General features: G+C 39.6%; 1 protein-coding gene across 2 annotated transcripts in view; it reads left to right on the top strand.

Moving 5' to 3' along the window:
* The window catches only part of ATAD2B (ATPase family AAA domain containing 2B), an 86923-nt gene extending 67873 nt beyond the window's left edge, over positions 1–19050 (top strand). For both annotated transcript variants that reach the window (XM_082049015.1, XM_082049014.1), the window contains exons 25-28: positions 9943–10638; positions 12089–12216; positions 13321–13449; positions 15645–19050. In XM_082049015.1, the coding sequence (XP_081905141.1) occupies positions 9943–10638; positions 12089–12216; positions 13321–13449; positions 15645–15686 (995 nt within the window). In that variant the 3' untranslated portion in view covers positions 15687–19050. The remainder of the gene's footprint in view (positions 1–9942; positions 10639–12088; positions 12217–13320; positions 13450–15644) is intronic.
* Positions 19051–19389: the final 339 nt, after the last annotated feature.

Genomic DNA, 19389 nt, shown 5'->3' with positions numbered 1-19389 from the left:
AAAGCCTGATATGCGTAGTTGTATGATCACAGCATCACAAAATCGCTCTGGTTGGAAGGAACCTCTGGAGATCTTCTGATCTTCCTCCTTGCCTCTTGTCACTGGGCACCAATAAAGGGTCTCGTTTCACCTTTGTATGTATATGTGTGTGGAAAAGGAAACTCCCAGCAACGTACAGTTTGGTGTGTCTGGTAAATTAACGATTGCTGAGTGGTTTAGACACACGTAGGGCATAAAACATGAGCATCTCTCTAATTATTGAGATACTGTGTAGTAAAAATCTGTCCTACTGCTCTATTTTGCCAGTAGATGGAGTATGTTGCATATTATTTCACTGTCTTGCAGTTGTTTCCTTTAATGTTACATATAAATAAACTGCATAGGGAAGATTTGGGTTTACATTCTTATGGTTTTTTTTTTCACTTAACAACAATATATTGTAGTGATAGACTGCAGATTTTATGCTTTATTCATAGAGAAGATGTCCGTTATGCCAGATGCTAAATATGAGAGCTGTGAAAATACCATTCAGAGCAAATAAAAATATTAAAATATTTTGTTTATGTGAAGTGTTAAAAATACAAGTTTTATACAAAAGTCATTTTATGAACTATGAAGTAAACACACTGCTGACTTTTCCCAATAATTGAAGTGATTAGTGATGTCTATAGAAAGAACTGTAGGGAGGTTAAGCAAGGGTATAAAAACTGCTGCAGAAAATCTGGTTTCTAAAGTAATAATGTTTGGTCATACCTTTTTCTGTGGTAGTTTGGTTAATTTTTGTTTTCTAAATCTATCGTATGCGTTTCTGCTCTATAACGGAAAGGAGGTTTTGGCAGGAGTATTAAAAAAAATACTTTTAGAAAGAAAAAGTCTTTTGTTTATAATCATTCTCAGAAGCTGTTTTATTTCTCCATCTTTGATTTTCATCCGTTCAGTCTCTTTTCTTTGACCACTCCTAAACTGCTGTCAGTGTTTGCTGTACTTGAGGCATTTAATGCCGTGTCAAAGGACGTGGCGGACCAGATGCCACATAGTTTTGATTATTTTAACTGTTTTCTGCCTTTTGGACTAGTTCTGAATTTGGATTCAGAATTTGGCATATTAACAGTCATCCAGATGCTAACACTAAAATCCTAATAGCTGCTGGTGTTTTGTCACAAATCCTACACTTGCTACTGTTTTATATTCTCCTCCTGCTCTCCAGAAAAGGGGTTTGACTTGACTTGATTCTCACTTGAAACAGAGGCAAGTACTGTAACTTTACAAACATCGTTACAGTCATTTTTCTGGGTTTTAAGGACGTGTTTATTCAGAGCTGAGACAACTGTCTCTTGATTTCTTTATCACTTTGTTCTGGGTAGCATAGCATTTAGCATCTGGATGAGAGTAGTTCCCCCTCCTGTGTCTGACTGTGCCTTCAACCAGATGCTTTAAAAGAAGGTTGCAAACATCTGAGAATTTTCCTTTTTTTTTCCTGATTTTGAAGGAAATACCAACTTGGCTGATTCTGAGTTGTTAACAGTTCTTTTAGAACCCGTAGGCTTTGTCATTCTAACTTAAAATGCCATTTAGTGAATTTGTGGGAGTTGCAATAAATCCTGACTGCCGGTTCTTTTTTGGGATCCCATCAGACTTTTGCATTCAGTGCTATCTAGTGGCAAAGAAATCTTCGTTCATCATTATTAAATACTTGCCTCTTGAATTAACCCAATGTCTTTTTTTCTCTGACGAGGGGCCAAGAGGGTCACCTGATCAGTGACTTTTGAAATATTCTCTTGTTTTTCATCTCCTTTCTAACTCAGTAATGCAAGATTTCTCAGCCTCTCTTAAGGAGATTTTCCTGGAAGCATTATCACCACTGTTCTTATAAATATGGCAAAAAGAGAGATTTTTAAGACAAAGTTTTTTTTAATGAGTTCTTCTATTTTTTTTCCCTTAAGTGGTGCATACAAGCAATGTAATAAAGTTTTCTGACCTTTTAGATATATCTTATTCCTTCTCCCCTTTGAAAATTGTGGCAATATTTCCTTTAAATGGTCTAAGGACTTGGTGTCAGGGTCTTGTCTGCAGAAGCTGTTGATGTTCTTGTGATTATTACAAATTTCTTAACCTCAGTTTTCTTTGTTTTTTAAGAATTTTGCCTCCTCGACACAGAAACTGATGGGCAGCCTTGAAGCTTTCAGCTGTATGATATAACTGAATGCTGTAAACCCTATTGAATGTCATTTTAATTAGAGCAGGAACATCTTCTCAGCTTGTGAAGCTGCAGAAGAACCTTGTGTTTGCTCGTGGCTGTCTTGCAGCAGGGAAGATGTCGTTCAGTCGTCCCCAAGAGCCGTCTGAATGTACCAAAAATGTAAATAGCTGTAATAGTTGCTATTGCAAAGAGCTCCCTAGCAGAGGGAAAATTAGCACATCTATAGAGGTGGAAAGTCTAAAGCTGATCTCCACAGCTGGAATTAATCTGATTGTCTCTTCACTTTTGACTTCATTTTTTCTCTTTAATTTTTCTATGTGACTGTCTTGTCAGGTACCTTACTAACATAATTGCTCTGGTTTCATGTAAATGGTATTTTTAGCTTGATTTCCCAAGAAAATACCACCATGCTCTCTGTCCATCTCGGCTCCCCTAATAACTTCTGAATCATTTCGCCAGGCTCAGGCAGATTTGACAGGAGTTGAGTGCTGAAAGATAAGATTTCTGCGGGTTTTGTGAAAATTGGTAGCCAGATAAATCTACGCATCTGCTGAAGCAAAAGGCTATAGATTGAAAATGGTAGTTACCTGTTAGAATCATAGAATAGTTCGGGTTGGAAGGGACCTTCAAAGCTCCTCCAGTGCCACCCCTGCCATGAGCAGGGACATCTTCTCCCAGATCAGGTTGCTCAGAGCCCCGTCCAGCCTGGCCTGGGATGTCTCCAGGGATGGGGCATCCACCACCTCTCTGGCCAACCTGGGCCAGTGTTTCACCACACTCAGTGTAAAAAAAAGTCTCATCATGGTCTAGAGCTTCCTCACAAGGGGAGGAGGAGGGACAGGGCCGAGCTCTTTTCTTCAGTGATCAGTGACAGAACCACAGGAAATGGCAGGAAGATGTGCCAGGGGAGGTTCAGGTTGGACATTAGGAAAAGGTTCTTCACCCAGAGGGTGCTGGACACTGGAACAGGCTCCCCAGGGAGGTGTCACGGCCCCAAGCCTGACAGTGTTCAAGAAGAGACTGGACAACGTCCTCAGACACACGGTGTGAACTGTGGGGTTGTCCTGTGCAGGGACAGGAGTTGGACTCGATGATCCTTGTGGGTCCTTCCAACTCAGGACATTCTGTGATTCTGTAATTCTTTGTCTAGCCTGAATCTCCCCTGTTCTGCCTGCCCTTGTTAGCTGATGGGTTAAAACAGTGTGCTGGCCAGATGGGGTAAATCTGTTAAGCTGTGCAGCCAAGGTGGGGAGGAACAGCAGATACGTGGAGAGTTTTGTGAGAAATAGTGGGAAGAGCTTGAGTTGAGAGCATTATAGGGATGGTAGGGAAGGCAGGTGACTGAGGGGAGAAAATGCTGGGGTTACTGCAGCCAAGATTATTTTTTTTTAAACACACTTCATCTTGTCTTATGGAACTTCTGTTTGAGCACAAGTGCCCAGGTTCTACAAGTAGTTGTTTATATCACTTGTTATATATGCTATATATGTTAAGTTGTTGTGTACATTTTTCTAAATATATTTGTCAGGTCTGTGCCTTAATTGCCTTCTGTCTAGGTGAAGAAAATGACACGTCTTCTAGGGGTTATTTCCACAGTCACTTCGAGCTGGTGAGACTGCAGGTTACTACTAAAGGTGCCGTCTTGCCTTTTCGCTGGCTGCGTATTTCCACCATCTCCCATGTGCCAGCACCATCGTTTGTGAGGTGGAAAGCTCAGTTGGGGATCTGAAGATGTTGAAAACTAACCCAGAAAATAAAAATGTATATATATGTAGTGTTTCGGACAGATTTAGTTCCCTTATCTGTTTTACTGCAGGAACAGTAGCGCTGGCAGAAATGAGGTGGTGAAAACGCTATAGCTGGCTTTGGAGGGAGAAATGGCTCTGTCTGTTAGTGGAAGCTGGCACCTCGTTTTGCTTTTTAAGCCATCGTGGAACTGTGCTCTGTTCTTTTGTGCTGCTTATCTCTGACTGCAGTTTGGGACTTGGTGGCTGAAAACTCCAGAGACTTTCAAGTGGACTATTCAGTGCCCCTTGGTAAGGAATGTGGAGCTACTGGAAACAGCTAAATTACCGTAGCAGAGATACAGGTATCCTGGATGCTGCACAAGAGAGTGTGAATTGCTGGTAATAAGTGCTTTCTCAAGGCTTTTGAGTTGCTTTACACACAAGACATCAGAAAGAGGTGTAGGGTTTTGATCATGGAAGAAAAACTTAAAACAGGTGCGTTGCTTCAAGTGGTTCTTGATGATATTGCAGACACAAAATCTAGATCCATGGTGATCTTGCTTTCCATGAGAATCTCCTTTGGATTTTAACCCCCAGGAGTTCTTCATGAAATAGAGGTAACAACAGAGAATCTACTGTTTGATGGATGTGAGTTTTATCGTTTAATGACAGAGGATTCACATTCTCTGGTGGACTTTCAAGCAGTGCAGAGGCATGGCAGGGTCTTCTTTTCTGCAGCATAAAGTGAACTTGTTAGTCCCCACTAATACTGTACTACACTCAATGTACTGGAGTAGTCAAACTACAGAAATTGCAAGAGAAACATCTCTGCTTTGACTGCTACATCTTCTCGTTAGACTTCCTCCACATTAAGGCAAGCAGACTTGCTTGTTAATGATTGACAATCTTTGGATCTTCCTATTATATCTGCTTCCTTTTCCAGCTGTTAACTTTATTTCTGTACAGTCTGCACTTCTGTCACTGTACGGAGGGATCTGAGGGACGGCAACAGCACGTTCCTCAACTTTGGAGCTTCTGTACCATTCCCCCATGTTTTTGAGATCTACTTTTTGCCAAAAAAGTGACAGTTACCTCCAGATCTTGCAGAAAGACTTCATGAATGTGGGGAAGATCTGTGATTTAGTTTGTATTGTTTTGGATTTTTTGACCATCACTGTTCTTCAGTGTCCAGGAACCGTACCCTGCTTTGGACGGGGTTGGTGTGCACCCCTAGGTAAGGGTGCTGGTTTCACCAGAAGATGTTGTCATGACTTGGGAGTCTTAAGGCAGAACCTGCCAGTGGGCCAGAATTTCTGAAAGCCTGCTACAGGTTTAATTTCACTTAACTTGTGCCTGCAGGGCTATTCCTCCTGAAGTTAAGTGCAGGATTTGTATTGTTTAATCATGGGAGGCAAGTGGGGGGGAAGTGCTGTCTGCCTGAAGTTCAAGGATCTTTCAGCCGACTCTTAAGTGTCTCAACATAGGAATGGAAGAATTGAGCAACCTCGCTGCTTAACAAAATCTAAACTAAATTTGTGCTCAGTGATTAATTACATTGTATTACATCTCACTTTTTAAAAATGCTGTCAGCAGAGACTCTGCAGCTTCGGGGAAAAAAAGACCGGAGCGAGGAAGGGTTGTTTTTGATACCAGCTTCATGTGAACCCAAGTGAAATGTTATGCGTGGTCGAACAGGTATTTATTGCCATTAAAAGTTCTGAATAATGACTTACAAAGGAGCAAACCAAGAAAGAAACTAGAGCTGAAATGAGGATCCCTTTGGCAAATCTATAGAGGTTATGTGAAGATGATAGTGAGAAGAGTTCAGCAATTCAGAAGGCAAGTGAGTGTATTCATGTGTGAATAATTGGTATTATAATAGTTTGAGTTACAGAAAGTCAGTTCTATAAAGCAGGATTCCTCTGACAATAGTATTTCTACTGCCTCTGGCACAAACACTGCCAAAAGACTGGATATCAATGGGTAGATTTCAGATGAGTCGTTTTAAAAGGAAAAACTGAAAAGGTGTTAAGGTGTTAACTTGCAATTGTCTGTACTCTGTTAATTTTTTTTAACAAAGTTAACTTAAAGTTTTTCCCTGTAAATAGCTGTCCCATGCTGTTACTTACTGTAAACTTTTTTGTGTCATGAGTCACCCTGACCGTAAAATAAAACACGTGGGATTCTATTCTTGCTAGTTTACAGTCTTATATTGACATTAAGGTAGAGACAGCGGAGTCCAGATTAAGTTTATTTTTTAGCAGCAGTCTATTATTGCAGTAGCTCCTGCCTGTTAGACCTTTAGTTTTGCATCAGTTATACCCTGTGGTAGCTCCTTTTCCCTTTTTGGATCATATTGTCTTGGAGGATTCAGCGATAAATTTTACTCTTTCCTGCCTAATATGACAGCTTCTCAGGTCTGTGTTATTCTCTCAGTAGTGCCTTTTTCTTTCCAGTAAATATAATCAGTCTAGGTGATGAAATCTGGTGCCGACTTCTACATTTGGCCATTAAACATGCTGCATTAAACACCTTCCTACTTGCGCCGCTCTCTCAGCTTTACTGGGGGAAGTGGGCAGGACAGACAGACAGACAGACCGGTGGTGGGTTTTGTTTTTAAATGTTGGATTCCTTGCTCGGCTTTCCCCTCTTCCTAGAGGCTTGGCTGGCTGGATAAAAGGAAAATCTCTGTAATGATGTTATGGGTGCTGATGATCTGGAACCAGAATTTTTTCTCATATCCCAAAGGACGTTCCTTTGCACAGAGCAGAAAGGTGTTGCTTTGAGGGAGCAGTTTAAATGTGAGGACTAGAATTTATTTTCAATATGATCAAGAGCATAAAAACTGATGAATGGGCTCAAAGATACATTAGGTGGGGGACTAAGAATCTCGCTGAGGCCTTGAAAATGATGTGGGCAGTTTTGTGTTAAATTCAAATGAGAGATTTAGGTGGGTTTATGAAAGTCTGCAAAGACAAGGCTTTCATGGCTGGGATGGGGGAAAAAGGTCAATTTTTGGAAGTATACAGACAAAAATACCAGGATTTTTGAAGTGTTGGTCGCTTGTTGGTTACAGGTCTGGGTGTCTCAGGTGATGGTGGTTCTGCCTTAAGAAATCGTAAGAGTCTGGGATGGGAAAACTTTAGCATTAACTGAATTTTATCAACTAAATGTGGCTGAAAGCCAAAAGTAGCTAAGTTATTGCTTCTATCATTACAAATACAGTTAAATATTAGGAGGGCATGTTCTGCAGGATCTGGTGATGAAACTCTGTTCTTTCTTAAATCTCAGGGTTTGGTTGGAGGTATCAATTTTTTTAAAATACTGTGACGTAACACCCATTTTATAATAATAGCAGCGTTTCAAACAAAGCTCTCTGTGTGCATACTTGAATGAGGTAGCTGAACATTTTCTGCTTTTACCGGTTTAAACCTCGGAACTCCTGGGTGGGCATCTTCTGCGGCACCTTTTGTGGTTGGTTTGTCCTATTATAATTTAAAACAACAAAACCCAGCATGCACAACGTATGTTCTAATACTACTGTGTAAGATGAGAGTTCAGCCGGACTTGCTGACTGTCATTTAGGAGAACTTGAAGTTTAATGAAATGTGTAATATAGGATTAATTTCATTTTACTTTAATGAGATTTCTCGCACACTTGGGAACTTTAGGAGACGCGCTTGTGTGTTTAGGCAAGTTGTGGGTTCTCATCCTGAGAAAGGCTCGCACGGCGGACAAAAGGAATCCACTAGTAAAATGGGCATATTTGAAGTGCAATTCATTGATATAATAAATGTCATATATGTTTGACATTATAGGACTCTTACAGCAAAGTCGGTCTGAAAAGCTAAAATCAGCGTACCTTTAAAAAATGAAACTTTCTTATTAACTTATACACTTTAGGACATATTAAATTTCCTTTAAAAGACTTTTACATTCCTTCTGTGTTTTATTTGTTCATCTTTGCAGTTGACCTGAGGCTAAACTCATTGCCTAATAGGGGGATTTTTTTTTTTGTCTCTAAGTTAATATCTCCCTGTTTAGTTTCAGATTTGCCGCTTCTGTTGTTAATGAAAATCTCTTGCACAATCTAGGGAAAGATTATGTGAACTCCTGAAGATTTACGTGAGCAGGTTGTAGTTTGTCATCAATAAAACAGTGAAACAGGCTGTAGAAACCACAATCAAATCTACAAAACAGCTGGAGAAAGGGGGTTTTCCCCTTCAATCTTACAGTTCTCAGTGAGGATTATTTGTAACAATAAATACACACTCCAAGACTGGCTTTATTGCAGTGTGACTGTAGATTTAGATAGCTTTGAAAACTAAAAGGTTAAGATTTATTTGTAATGTAGTAAACCACCTGCTTACATACACTGTTCACGGGGAGGAGATGCCGAAGTACAGTTGTGCTTCTCTGAGCCTCTGTGATTTAATCCTCAGCACTTGTCCCTGCGTAGTGCTTGTGTCTTCAAAGCAACTTAATAAACACTGGTCTTTGTGACTCGGTGTGAGGTTGGCAGACACAGATCTACGGCTTAATATCCTGTAAATCAACCTACATATACCAAGAACATTATGGAGGTGCTCAACACGGGAGTTTCTTTCAAAATGGAGGAAAATTTGTTAATCTCCATTGGCTGTGATTTTCAATTCTAATCACTCGGCTGCAACTTCAGCACTTCTGCAAAAATATGAGCAGTCTGCATCATTACTTGAATTTCAATGTAGAAGTTTCCATTTTACCCAGTTTTCTCATTAGTCTTCTGTGCTGTGTCCTATTAGTACTCTGGAAAAGGGCATCGACAACATTATTAGGTTTGAATGGCAAATGTACACCCCAAAATCTCTTTGAGATTGGTGCCTTAGTTGTATCTTGTTGCAAATAGGTTAGTAAAGAGAATTTCCTTTCTGAAAAAAGTTCACTGTGGGTTTTTTTTTGTTTTGTTTTGTTTTTTAAGGCACAGAAAGCACACGTAAGAAATAGGAAAAAATGAAACAAGTAAGGATGCAGAGTAAGGAAAAAGGATCACATGCCCACGATGCTTCAAGTTGAGTTGTGTAGTATGGGGGAAGGCATTGGTGATGAGGGGCTGTGATTCCCTTTCTGCTTATAGACTCATTGCACAGATGCAGATGTTTGTCTTGCTGTAGACAGGATTGCTAGAATGGTCTGGGTCAATAACAAAGATCCTCATTTTATTAAAACCGCATTTTATCAGTGCAGTGAACTTGAAGACAGAGGTGGGAATGAATGGGAGATTGAGCTGATTTAAACAGCAAAGATATCTTTGAATTGACAACGGACATAAATTGAAAGAAGTGAGAGATGCTGACTGGATATAGGGCAAAAAGCCTTTTCACCGTTAGGACAATCATGCGTTGGTGCGGGATGCCCGTGGATGTCGTGTGGTCTGTGTCCATGGGAGTTACCAACACGTGGCTGGATAAAGCCCTGAGCAACTCGCCTTGTCCTCAGAGCTGCCCTGTTTATTTAGTAGCTTGGACCAGAGACTTCCTGATGTCCCTTCCAACCTGAATTATTCCATAAATCCATGGATTGCACTTCATTTGTTTTGCTGTGTAGCAATTTTGAATTACTGAGGTTCTAAAAAAGGGAAAATGAGAATAACTGTCTATATAGTGTGCGTTACCCAAATGAGACTGACTGATTTCTGTGTCATTGCTTAGCTGTTTTCTTTTAGTGTTTTACCTACGAATGGGTATATAAAATGCATTAAGTAGGAAAGGCTAGCAGGTCTTCCTGATTTCCATAGTTTAGAGTAGGAATCGTGTCCATGGCTGAGCGTTCACCCCTTGTGCTTCTAAAAGTCCTTGGTATCTGTAATAGGCTCACATGGAAATCAACAGACAGCTTGCTTTTTTCCTTGAAATATGAACCCATTTGATTACCTCACACGCTACAGCATATTCTAATATCCTAGTGTGTTTACTGAGGAGTACCTGTGCATCTAAGTGTGGGTGGTTTTGTCTTTCCCCTCTCGTTATAATTCAGTTCGAATAAGGAGAAAATCGAGACGGCGCTCACAGTGGGGCAAAGGCATTATTAAGAAGAGGAAAGTCAATAATCTAAAGAAAGATGAAGATGATGCAAAGTTTGCTGATGATGAAAATCACGGAGAGGACAGTAAATTGCTGGAAAATGGAGAGCTGGAAATCAGTACTGACTGCATTGAGGAGAACGGAGAGGAAACAGGAGATCTCTCTATGACAAATGATGAATCCTCTTGTGATATTATGGATATAGATGCAGAGCAGAGGCTTAACAATGGGACATCAGGAAAGGAAAACAATTTTGCATCCACAGAAGAAGAGAGCTCAAATGAATCTCTCTTAATAACCGACACTGTTACCCTGAGTGCTGAAAAGGAATTAAGGAAGGATTCTGCATCGAAAGGGGACTGTGTGAATGGAGAGACATCTGCACTCAGCGCGGAGGGCGTTGCTGCTCCAGCGTGTCACAATGGGAAGACGGAAGCAGGCGATGCTGTTTCACCCTGTGACAACAGTGATAGGTCTAGTAACAAACAAAAATCTCCGTCTGGGGATCAGCCAAAGGAGAAAATGGAAGGTTCCAGTGAAAGTCAAGGAGCTGATCCGGTGAAAGCTGAGTTACCACATTGCAGCAATAATGAAAAAACACTACAGAGCACAGACATTGAAACTAAAGATGCTGAAGCAGATAAAGAAGGTATAGCTTGTTTTCAGTGTTTCTGTCCTTAGTGTCCAAGTTAATAAGTGTGGTTTTAATTGTAATAGATTACAATTATTAGTATATGATAATATTTTATGAACTGCTTTCTAATTATTTGAAACTTTCAGTGTGTTTACAACATTTAATTCTACATAGTTAATTTAGAGGTCCATCCTTGACCTGCGGTAATGTTATCTTAGACAAGTAAGTATATATCCATACTTAAAATACTCTGTTTATTTTTGTTTGCTTTATAGGAAATACTGAAAATACAAGATAACATTTAAACAGTAATTGAAGACTTAAAAATATTCTCAATGCAGATACATGTATGTTTTGGCCTATATGTTCTATCTGATCTGTATTTTGATCTTTATTTTATGTTTTTATTTGGTTTTAGAGATTTATGATAACAGTATCAGTATCATTGGCGTTGGATGAAGGACCATGGAAATACAGAATGCATTCCTTTAAAATATTTGCTAGTAGCATAAATTAAAGCATTTTAACTAATAACAAATGTCAGATAAACCATTGTTTATCTAATGGAGAAGGTATCAGGCTTTGGAGTCAGTCAACACAGTAACAGTGCAGCAAAAAGATAAGAGAATGAGAAGGGAGATCCTGGTGGTGCATGAAAGAAGGGGCCATGTCCTTTGAAGACAAGAGACACAGTTTCCTCAGGGAAGAGAAATAAAAGCCTTATGCATGATTGCCTTTTTAATGAGCTTTTCAGAATTATCTAAGAGAATGATGAAATCTTGACTTCAAAAGTTAGTGCTGAGATTTGCGAAGTAAATGAGCTTTAATGAGAGATCAGAATTCTGAGAATATCACTGTATACATGTTGGCTGTGTTTGTACATACGTATTTTTTCAAAGGCTGAGGAGAATCACAGAATCATAGTATACCAAGTTGGAAGGGACCATGAGAATAGTAGAAGAAAGGTCCTAAGAATATCAGAAGAGTATGATGTATGATAAGAGCCTTTACATTTCTGAATGTAGTTGTTCAAATTTTGTGTATGTTAAGGATGGTTATAATGACAAGGGGTCCTCAGAACAAAATCAAATGAGAATTTGATTCACTTAGGCAGAAAGATTTTAAGTGTCAGCTTAAGATCTGAACTTCACTTAGAATTTGATGTTGCTTAGTAGAAATGATAAAATGGAAAAGCTTTTCTGGCTACGTTCAGTTTTCTGTTGGGACTTTGCAGTTCAGTTTTGAAGGTTACCAGTTTCACCTGTGTTTCTTGAACTGTTGTTTTGTGCACCTATAAACATTCAGAATTCTGCAAAGCTGATGACTAATGTGCACCGCTACAATCGTGCTTGTTTGGTTCAGAAAAAGCTGACAAACCAAACAAAGCAAAATCAAACCGAAGCGAAGAAACAAGCTGTTCATTTTGAGAGGCTGACAGTGCTGATAATTGTTTTTCCAATTACAGGTATGCTCAAAAGCAAGAAAACACGCAAAGTTGCTGTGGAACAGTCAAAGCCCACAAGTTTGGAGCAGGTCCCAGAGGAACCATCAGATCCCTTACCCTCTGTAGTTGTTGACCATGACAGACTAAAGGTAATGGAGCCGAAAAAGAAATTGAACTGTTAACAGGCTCCATGAAAAATGCTTCCTCTCTTGGTTTGAAGCAACATTTCCTTTGCTTTTGACTGCAAACAAGTATTGTGGCCACAGTAACTTTTGAAGATGGTTTGTCAATTGGTGTTTTTTGGATGGCAAGTTAATAAAACTACTTTATCCTTACTGTCCCATCATTCCTACCTTAACAAATCCAGTAATGGCACAGCAGTCCAATCTTTTAATTGCAGTTTTTGCAGGTACTCATATGTGTTAATTGGACATGCCAGTTACTGAGGAACTGCTGGGTGCCTACTAATTAGGAGTTAACATCATCTTTTGCCTTCCCATGTACTTGGTGGAAAGAACAGTTAGTGGATTGAAGAGCAAATTGGAATTTGTGCTGATGTTTTGGCGTCAAACTGAACCCCTGCTAGTTAATTTTCTCTCAGTTTTGTGTCTTTTATAGCAAAGTTACAACAGAATTTGCTGTCTTCTGTTGTAGAAACTAGCTTGACCTACTATGAAATTTAGATCCCATTTGTTGTGGAGTACAGATGATCTCTTTGGAATCAATAGGAGCATTATTAAATTTTACTCTCTGCTACTATGTAAAATACACACTTTTACCTTTCGTTTCTGAGCAGTTTTAGATGTGTTGTACTCCTTCTTCTTTTATTGTACCATTTTTTGACATTTGTCAAATTCCAGACATGTTTCCATCTAGTATTTCTTACCATTTCATGCCACTGCAAGTTCTTAAAAATGTCTGCTTTGGCTATCAAGGCAGTGTTTATGGGTTGTTTTGCTGTAATTATTGACCGAGTTGAAACAAGATGAAGTATCTTTCAAACAGAGCAAACATTGCCCCAGCTATACTGAGTATAAAATCTAAGACAAGGAAAAAGGTCTGGGTGCACACAGAGAAGTGAGAAAAGAGACATTGGATCTACATGGAAGCAGAGGCCTTACTGATAGACAGGTGTGGCCCATTTTATTTGTATGAATGCCTCCAAAATAGGGCTTCAGGAGATTGTGTTTCTAATTTGTCCTTTAAAAAAAAGTGATTATGAAAACCCTCTTCATCTTTTGTTGTTCCAACAGAAACTGCTTGATTTGGTGGTTAAGAAAAGTGACAACCTGACTGTTGACCAACTTGAGAGATTGTATTCACTCCTCAGTCAGTGCATCTACAGACATCGCAGAGACTATGACAAATCACAGCTTATAGAGGTGATGTTGTGCAGTTACTTTTATTCTTTATCTGAATTTCGTGAAGCTGTTTTTTCAAGTACTGAGTTAAGCTATGAGTTTATTGTTGTACTAGCAGGCAAAAGCTTCAAAGAGATTTTGAGAAAACTATCTATAAACAGAAAAGTTTAGTGTAGTAATGACTTAAAAAAAGAGGTTGTTTCTAATAATACTTTCCTCAGAATAGGATTAAGAATTTAACCTAAAAGAATGGAGGAAAAAGAGGAGAGAATACAGCAGCACATGCTAGCAGAGTTAAAATAGGGTAGAAGTAGTTTCAGCATTTGAGGTATGAGTAACAGTGGATGTAGCAGCTATTCTGTAGGCACATAGAGCCCATGTTGCTGCAGTTGTGTAACTGGGCCAAAAAAACAATCCATACCTCTAGTCCATGCAGTTTGCTGGTTGTGACTTTCATACAAGACCTTAAAAATTTGCAGGCATTCTCTAGATGGGTAAATACGCCCTTGGAAAAGTCTGGCACAGCGGATGTAAGGCAGGAGGAAGGACTGACACACCAGAATTCTGTGCTGCTGTTCAGTGAGACCTGGTCAGGATGGAGGCTGGGCAGAGAAGAACTTGATGAAGTTCAACAAGGGCAAGTGTAGGGTCCTGCACTGGGGAGGAACAACCCCAGGCAGCAGTACAGGTCAGGGATGGACCTGCTGGAAAGCAGCTCTGCAGAGAAGGACCTGGGAGTTCTGGTTAACAACAGGTTGACCATGAGTCAACAGTGTGCCCTTGTGGCCAAGAAGACCAATGTTACCTGGGGTGCATTGGGAAAAGTGTGACCAGCAGATCGAGGGAGGTTGTTCCTCCCCTTTTACTCTGCCCTAGTGAGGCCACATCTGCAATTCTGTGTCCAGTTCTGGGCTCCCCAGTTTAAGAAGGACAAGTAATTGCTGGCAGGAGTCCAGCGGTGGGCTATGGAGATGATGAGGGGCCTGGAGCATCTTTCTGATGAGGAGACACTGAGAGAGATGGGTCTGTTCAGCCTCGAGAAGCTGAGAGGGGATCTTATTTATGATTACAAATATCTCAAGGGTGGGTGTCAAGAGGATGGGCCAGACCCTTCAGTGGTGCCCAATGACAGGATGAGGGGCAACGAGCGCAGACTGAAGCACAGGAGGTTCCATCTGAATATGAGGAGAAACTTCTTTCCTTTGAGGTGCCAGAGCCCTGGAACAGGCTGCCCAGAGAGGTTGTGGAGTCTCCTTCTCTGGAGACATTCAAACCCACCTGGACACATTCCTGTGTGATCTGCTCTGGTGAACCTGCTTTAGCAGGTGGGTTGGACTGGATGATCTCCAGAGGTCCCTTCCAACCCCAACCAGTCTGTGAAGGCAGTTGTCTGGTTTGCCATCATCCTTTGCCTCTACTCTTGTTTGCTACCAAAGGCCTCCTGTCTGCATCGACAGCGAGCTGGACACGTCACCATTGGCGTAGGCCAATTGTAACTGTGGACATGCATCCCTCCAGTGTTGTTGTAGCTGTAGAGGGTTTTGGATCAACTTGCTGATTCAACTGATAACCAGTCTTGCTAAAAAAAGGACCAGCAGTTCCTAGTTTCCAGTTGGGTCACTGAACACTATATATTTTTCTCCATAAATATTTTACAACAAAACCTGGAAAGGCCTTAGTGTAGGATATTGTAGAGTTCCTGCAGAATACTTTTCAAACCATTTTTGTGCTAGTCCTCTGCCATCTTCACCTAAAAATATGTTGAAAATCTGTGCCAAATGTTAGGTAGATTAAAAAGACATTTATCCAGCAGGAGTATGGAGACTGATCTTTACTTTGATTCTCCAGACTGTGCAGATACGTGTTTACAGCTGGGTCACCAACAGCGTAAGTGTGCAGTAAGACGAATTTGTGCAGTGTGCCATCACAATACTTTCTTAATGCACGTTGAGTACATTAATTATGTAAGTGACCCTAATACCCTTGGATTTTCTTGGGGACTGTCACAGAGGAGCATTTTCCTGCATTAGTACTTTTTAATTAGTTTCTTTTGCCATATTTTGCTAGCAGGTAGCAGCTAATAAGCAGAAATGTCTGTTTTCCTATGAATTCTTTGTTCAGATTGAAAAATATATATATATCCCAGTAAATACATTTACATAACATAACTTTGTTTCTGTGTACTTATGGATAATTGATGCTCTTGTCTCTTGCAGGAGATGGAAAGAACAGTCGTTGTGTTTGAAACATTCCTGTGAACTTGTCAAGATGGGTGGGTTTATCCTCTCAAACTGCTCACGGGAGAGCAGTCCTCTGAGCCATTCAGTTCCCATTTGCACCAAGCACGTGCAGAGCCTTGGTCTTAAGTGCTCTCTCTTTTTTTCTTTCTGTTGAATTTGGTGCTATTGTCTCAGGTACCTGAAACCAACCAGCCTACAAGAACCAAACGGAACTTCATATAGTTGTATCTGATATAAATAAAGAATACAATGCCACAGCTTGGAGATTTTTGGTGCTACAGAAACTGTTCTCATTTCTGCTCTTGTTCACTCTACATGCATTATCTTTGGGGAAACTTCAGGCAAAGTGGAGACCAACACATACAAGAGAACTGGAAAGAGCAGATCTAAGTTGAATATTTTTAAACAGGCAACCTTTCTTATTTTTTTTTTTCCAATTTTTCTCTTCTCTGGGGTAATGGACAAAAATATCTGTTCTAAAGAAGGCAATGATGCATTGTGGTAGGAATCTTGAGTAACTGGATGTACAGTGATTTGAAGATGAGGCTCTGTAGAACTGCCTTTAATGTGCCTTTTAGTCAATTGAGAAAGATAAGGCTAATCAATTGGTTTGGATTATAGCAAATGGCAATGTTAGAAAGCTGTCTTCAGAATGAAGATCTGCAAAAGAATGATTTGTATTCTCTTCATTGGATGGCAACCGGTGTTATGGTTCTATAATGCCTGTCTTACTCTACAGAACTAAACTAAGACACACTGAAAAAGCCACATTCTTTACCAAAATGGTGAAATTCCTTTTTCATCGGTGTATATTTGTTTCAGAAACAAGTTACACGGTGAAACTCTTCTGTGTTGCTAAAAGTGAAGCATTTTCCCACCATCTCCTTGTTTTCCATTTTGAGTTCTTTAAGAAAACCAAGTTTAATACTGGCAGGTTTCCTTCTGAAGTTCCGTGTTTGTAACATAGCTTGGACTGTGCAGTGCAGGTAAGAAGACACTATAGTTGGTCGAAGTCCTGGAGCCCAAGCTCGCTTGAAAATAAACCTTAAACCAGGCTTCACAGTGGGGTCCGTGTGAAGCATTGTTGGTGCGGGGGATCAGAGGATGGTCTCTTGACTCGATCTGTTCGGCCCAAAGTTCGCTGGGTCTGAATCGTGTAGTTCAAAACCTTTCCCTTCTGGAAACTGGAGAGAACAGTCTAGGCAGTTTCAAGAAAAAAGCAAAACGTATTTTATCACAAGCTCAGCATTAAAACATTACCTGGGCTGATTTATTTCAGACCTACATGGAAAGTGTTTTAGAGACGTTGGTGTCACCGTCGTTAACCATTCATTGTGACTGTCCCTACGTAGCTGCCGAAGTGTCTTTCCAGAAATATGCAACGCAGTGTGATTAGTTTTTAATTAGAGAAAACAGTCTTGGACTACTGCAGAGATACTGAGCTACCTCAGCTTTTTGTATTTTAGTTACCAACAGTGTTCATGGAGGACTTGTGGTCGCTCTGCTCCCATTTACAACCCGAAGAAGCGAGGTACGTGTCTCCACCTCGATGGCTGATCGTAGTGTAGTGCTGCAGAGAAACAACCTGGGCCTTGGGCTGCTGCAGTAATCCAAAGTGCTTTGTATATTACGATTAAAACAATTCCACCCTAGTTCTTGTTCTCCCCCCGAATGCCACTGTTTTTCTTTCTAGCTGATGTCAGGAGGAGGTTTTAAGGATTCATGTACATCTAGTTACACTTTCTAAATGCAACCCATGCGGAAACACTGTATTTTTTAGGTGGGAAAGTGCGATTAAAAAACAACAAAAACAAGCAGAAAACACATCTTAAATGAGATTCTTTGATCTCAGATTTGATTAATGGGATTTTTTTCCATGTTTTGTTTAGTATTTATTAGCATCATACCTGTTTGAGATATTTTTGTGTCTGGTACGTTAACAGCATTTTGTATTTTGATGGAAATTGTTACAAACTTTAAGATTTGATTAAATGAAATGTAGCAGATCTTTTGTAGCAAGTTTCTGATAAAAGGGGGTTTTGCAAGTCTCAGGTTCTTGCTGCAGAATTTTTTAAGAATATTTATTCCAGTTTCACTTACTCAAAGGAGTTTTTGTTCAAGTAACAGCAGCACTTGTGGAAGATAAAACCGCATACGTTTTTAAGAAGATAATAAATTTATATGAATTAAAACAGTTGAGAATTTTAGTCACCAGTGAGCGCGAAAAGCAACTTTAAACTAATGCCTAGCATTACAAATGGTTCTAAAAGGTCAGGTTTCTAAAGGAAAATTTTTACTGTCAGTTGTTGGTTGGGAAAAATCGTTAAGAGGCAACTTTACTAATTAAGGAGCTGCCATGTTGTCTTAGAGAAAAGTAGCTGATATCAGATGTTCTAGTGGACAGCTTACCTAAAATGATATATACTCGCCTTCCTAGCCCAAATAACCACATTCAGTTTTTGTTTTCCTTTACAGATGTCTGGTGGTTATAGCGTTAAAACAGCTGTTAATCTGTCCATGTGGTCTAAACTTGTTTACTCTTTATATGTTTTTAATTTTTTTATTATTATTATTATTTTTTGCCACATAGCACTGGCAAGAGTTTGTACAAATTGACCCCTCTCTTCCTTGTTTCTTGTTGTGAGAATTGCAAATAAACTCCTGTGTGAGTCCTTGTGCTGGGGTCAGTGGAAGGAAGGAGCTTCCTGGGGCTGGTGGGGCTGTTTTGGAGATAATAGAGTTGCTCTTGGGTGAAGTTGATGGCTATGGAGTTAAATGTATTTGCAAGCTTGAATTTCACCTGTGATCATTTTTTTGGTTTTGTTTTGTGTCCTCTATATTGTTACTTGATTTCCTCATATGCCAATGTATTTATAGGATTACTGTTTTTTGTAATATCTTGTCTTCCTTTTGTTTTTTTTTTTTTTTTTAATTAATTTGGTGGATCAGCTCAGGTTTTACCTTCAGGCTCCTGAATGGCAGCTCCTGCAGCTGATAGTCATTTATTTTGTTTCTATTTTATTTTGTAATCGCAATGTAAGCTTGAATTTGGGCTTGTACTTGCATCTTTTGTATCTTGTACATTGGGTTATTTAGACATTGGGGAGTCCTGTTTGGTTTCATTAACGTGTGTCTACTTGGTGGATTAAGTAGACTTCCTTCATCAACTATGGTATATTTTGGATTCTATAGTTTTATTCAGAACTGTGTTTAAATTGATGTTTTGCATTTTGGCTTCATTTTATGTTAGTTTGAAGTAAGTTATTTAATTTTTTTTTTTTTTTTAATTTCTGGAAATTTTGAACATTTTACTGTAATTTGTAATATAACTGCTGTGAAATACTTGAATAAAGGTGACAAGAAAACACAGCTCTAGCTCCTTCAAAAATGCGTTTAAAAAAATGCCGCCTAAGAGCTAATTTCAGTCTCTTCTTACCAGACCTCCTTGATTTTGCAGTTCGGGTGTTTTACTCTGGGATCTTGCTGTTTAGTTGTTCAATCTATTATTAATTTTGACTGACAAAGTGAAACGAGCATTGTACGTCGGTGAGTGAACAAGGTATTTGTTATGAAGTTAAGCTTTGTGCTTAGAAAACATTTTCTGTTGGGTTGCAGCACATCGCCCAGGTCTGTATGTCAGCATCCAATACCGGAGTTTCTCAGTAGAGGTTTTTAAGGAAAAACTCTCTTTTCTCCCTATCAAAATTGTTGAAGTTGTTCT

The sequence above is a fragment of the Streptopelia decaocto genome, assembly GCF_964273445.1.
Source record: "Streptopelia decaocto genome assembly, chromosome: 3".
Lineage (NCBI taxonomy): Eukaryota > Metazoa > Chordata > Aves > Columbiformes > Columbidae > Streptopelia > Streptopelia decaocto.
The sequence above is the reverse complement of the archived record's forward strand: the minus strand, read 5'-3'. Positions and strand labels throughout refer to the sequence as shown.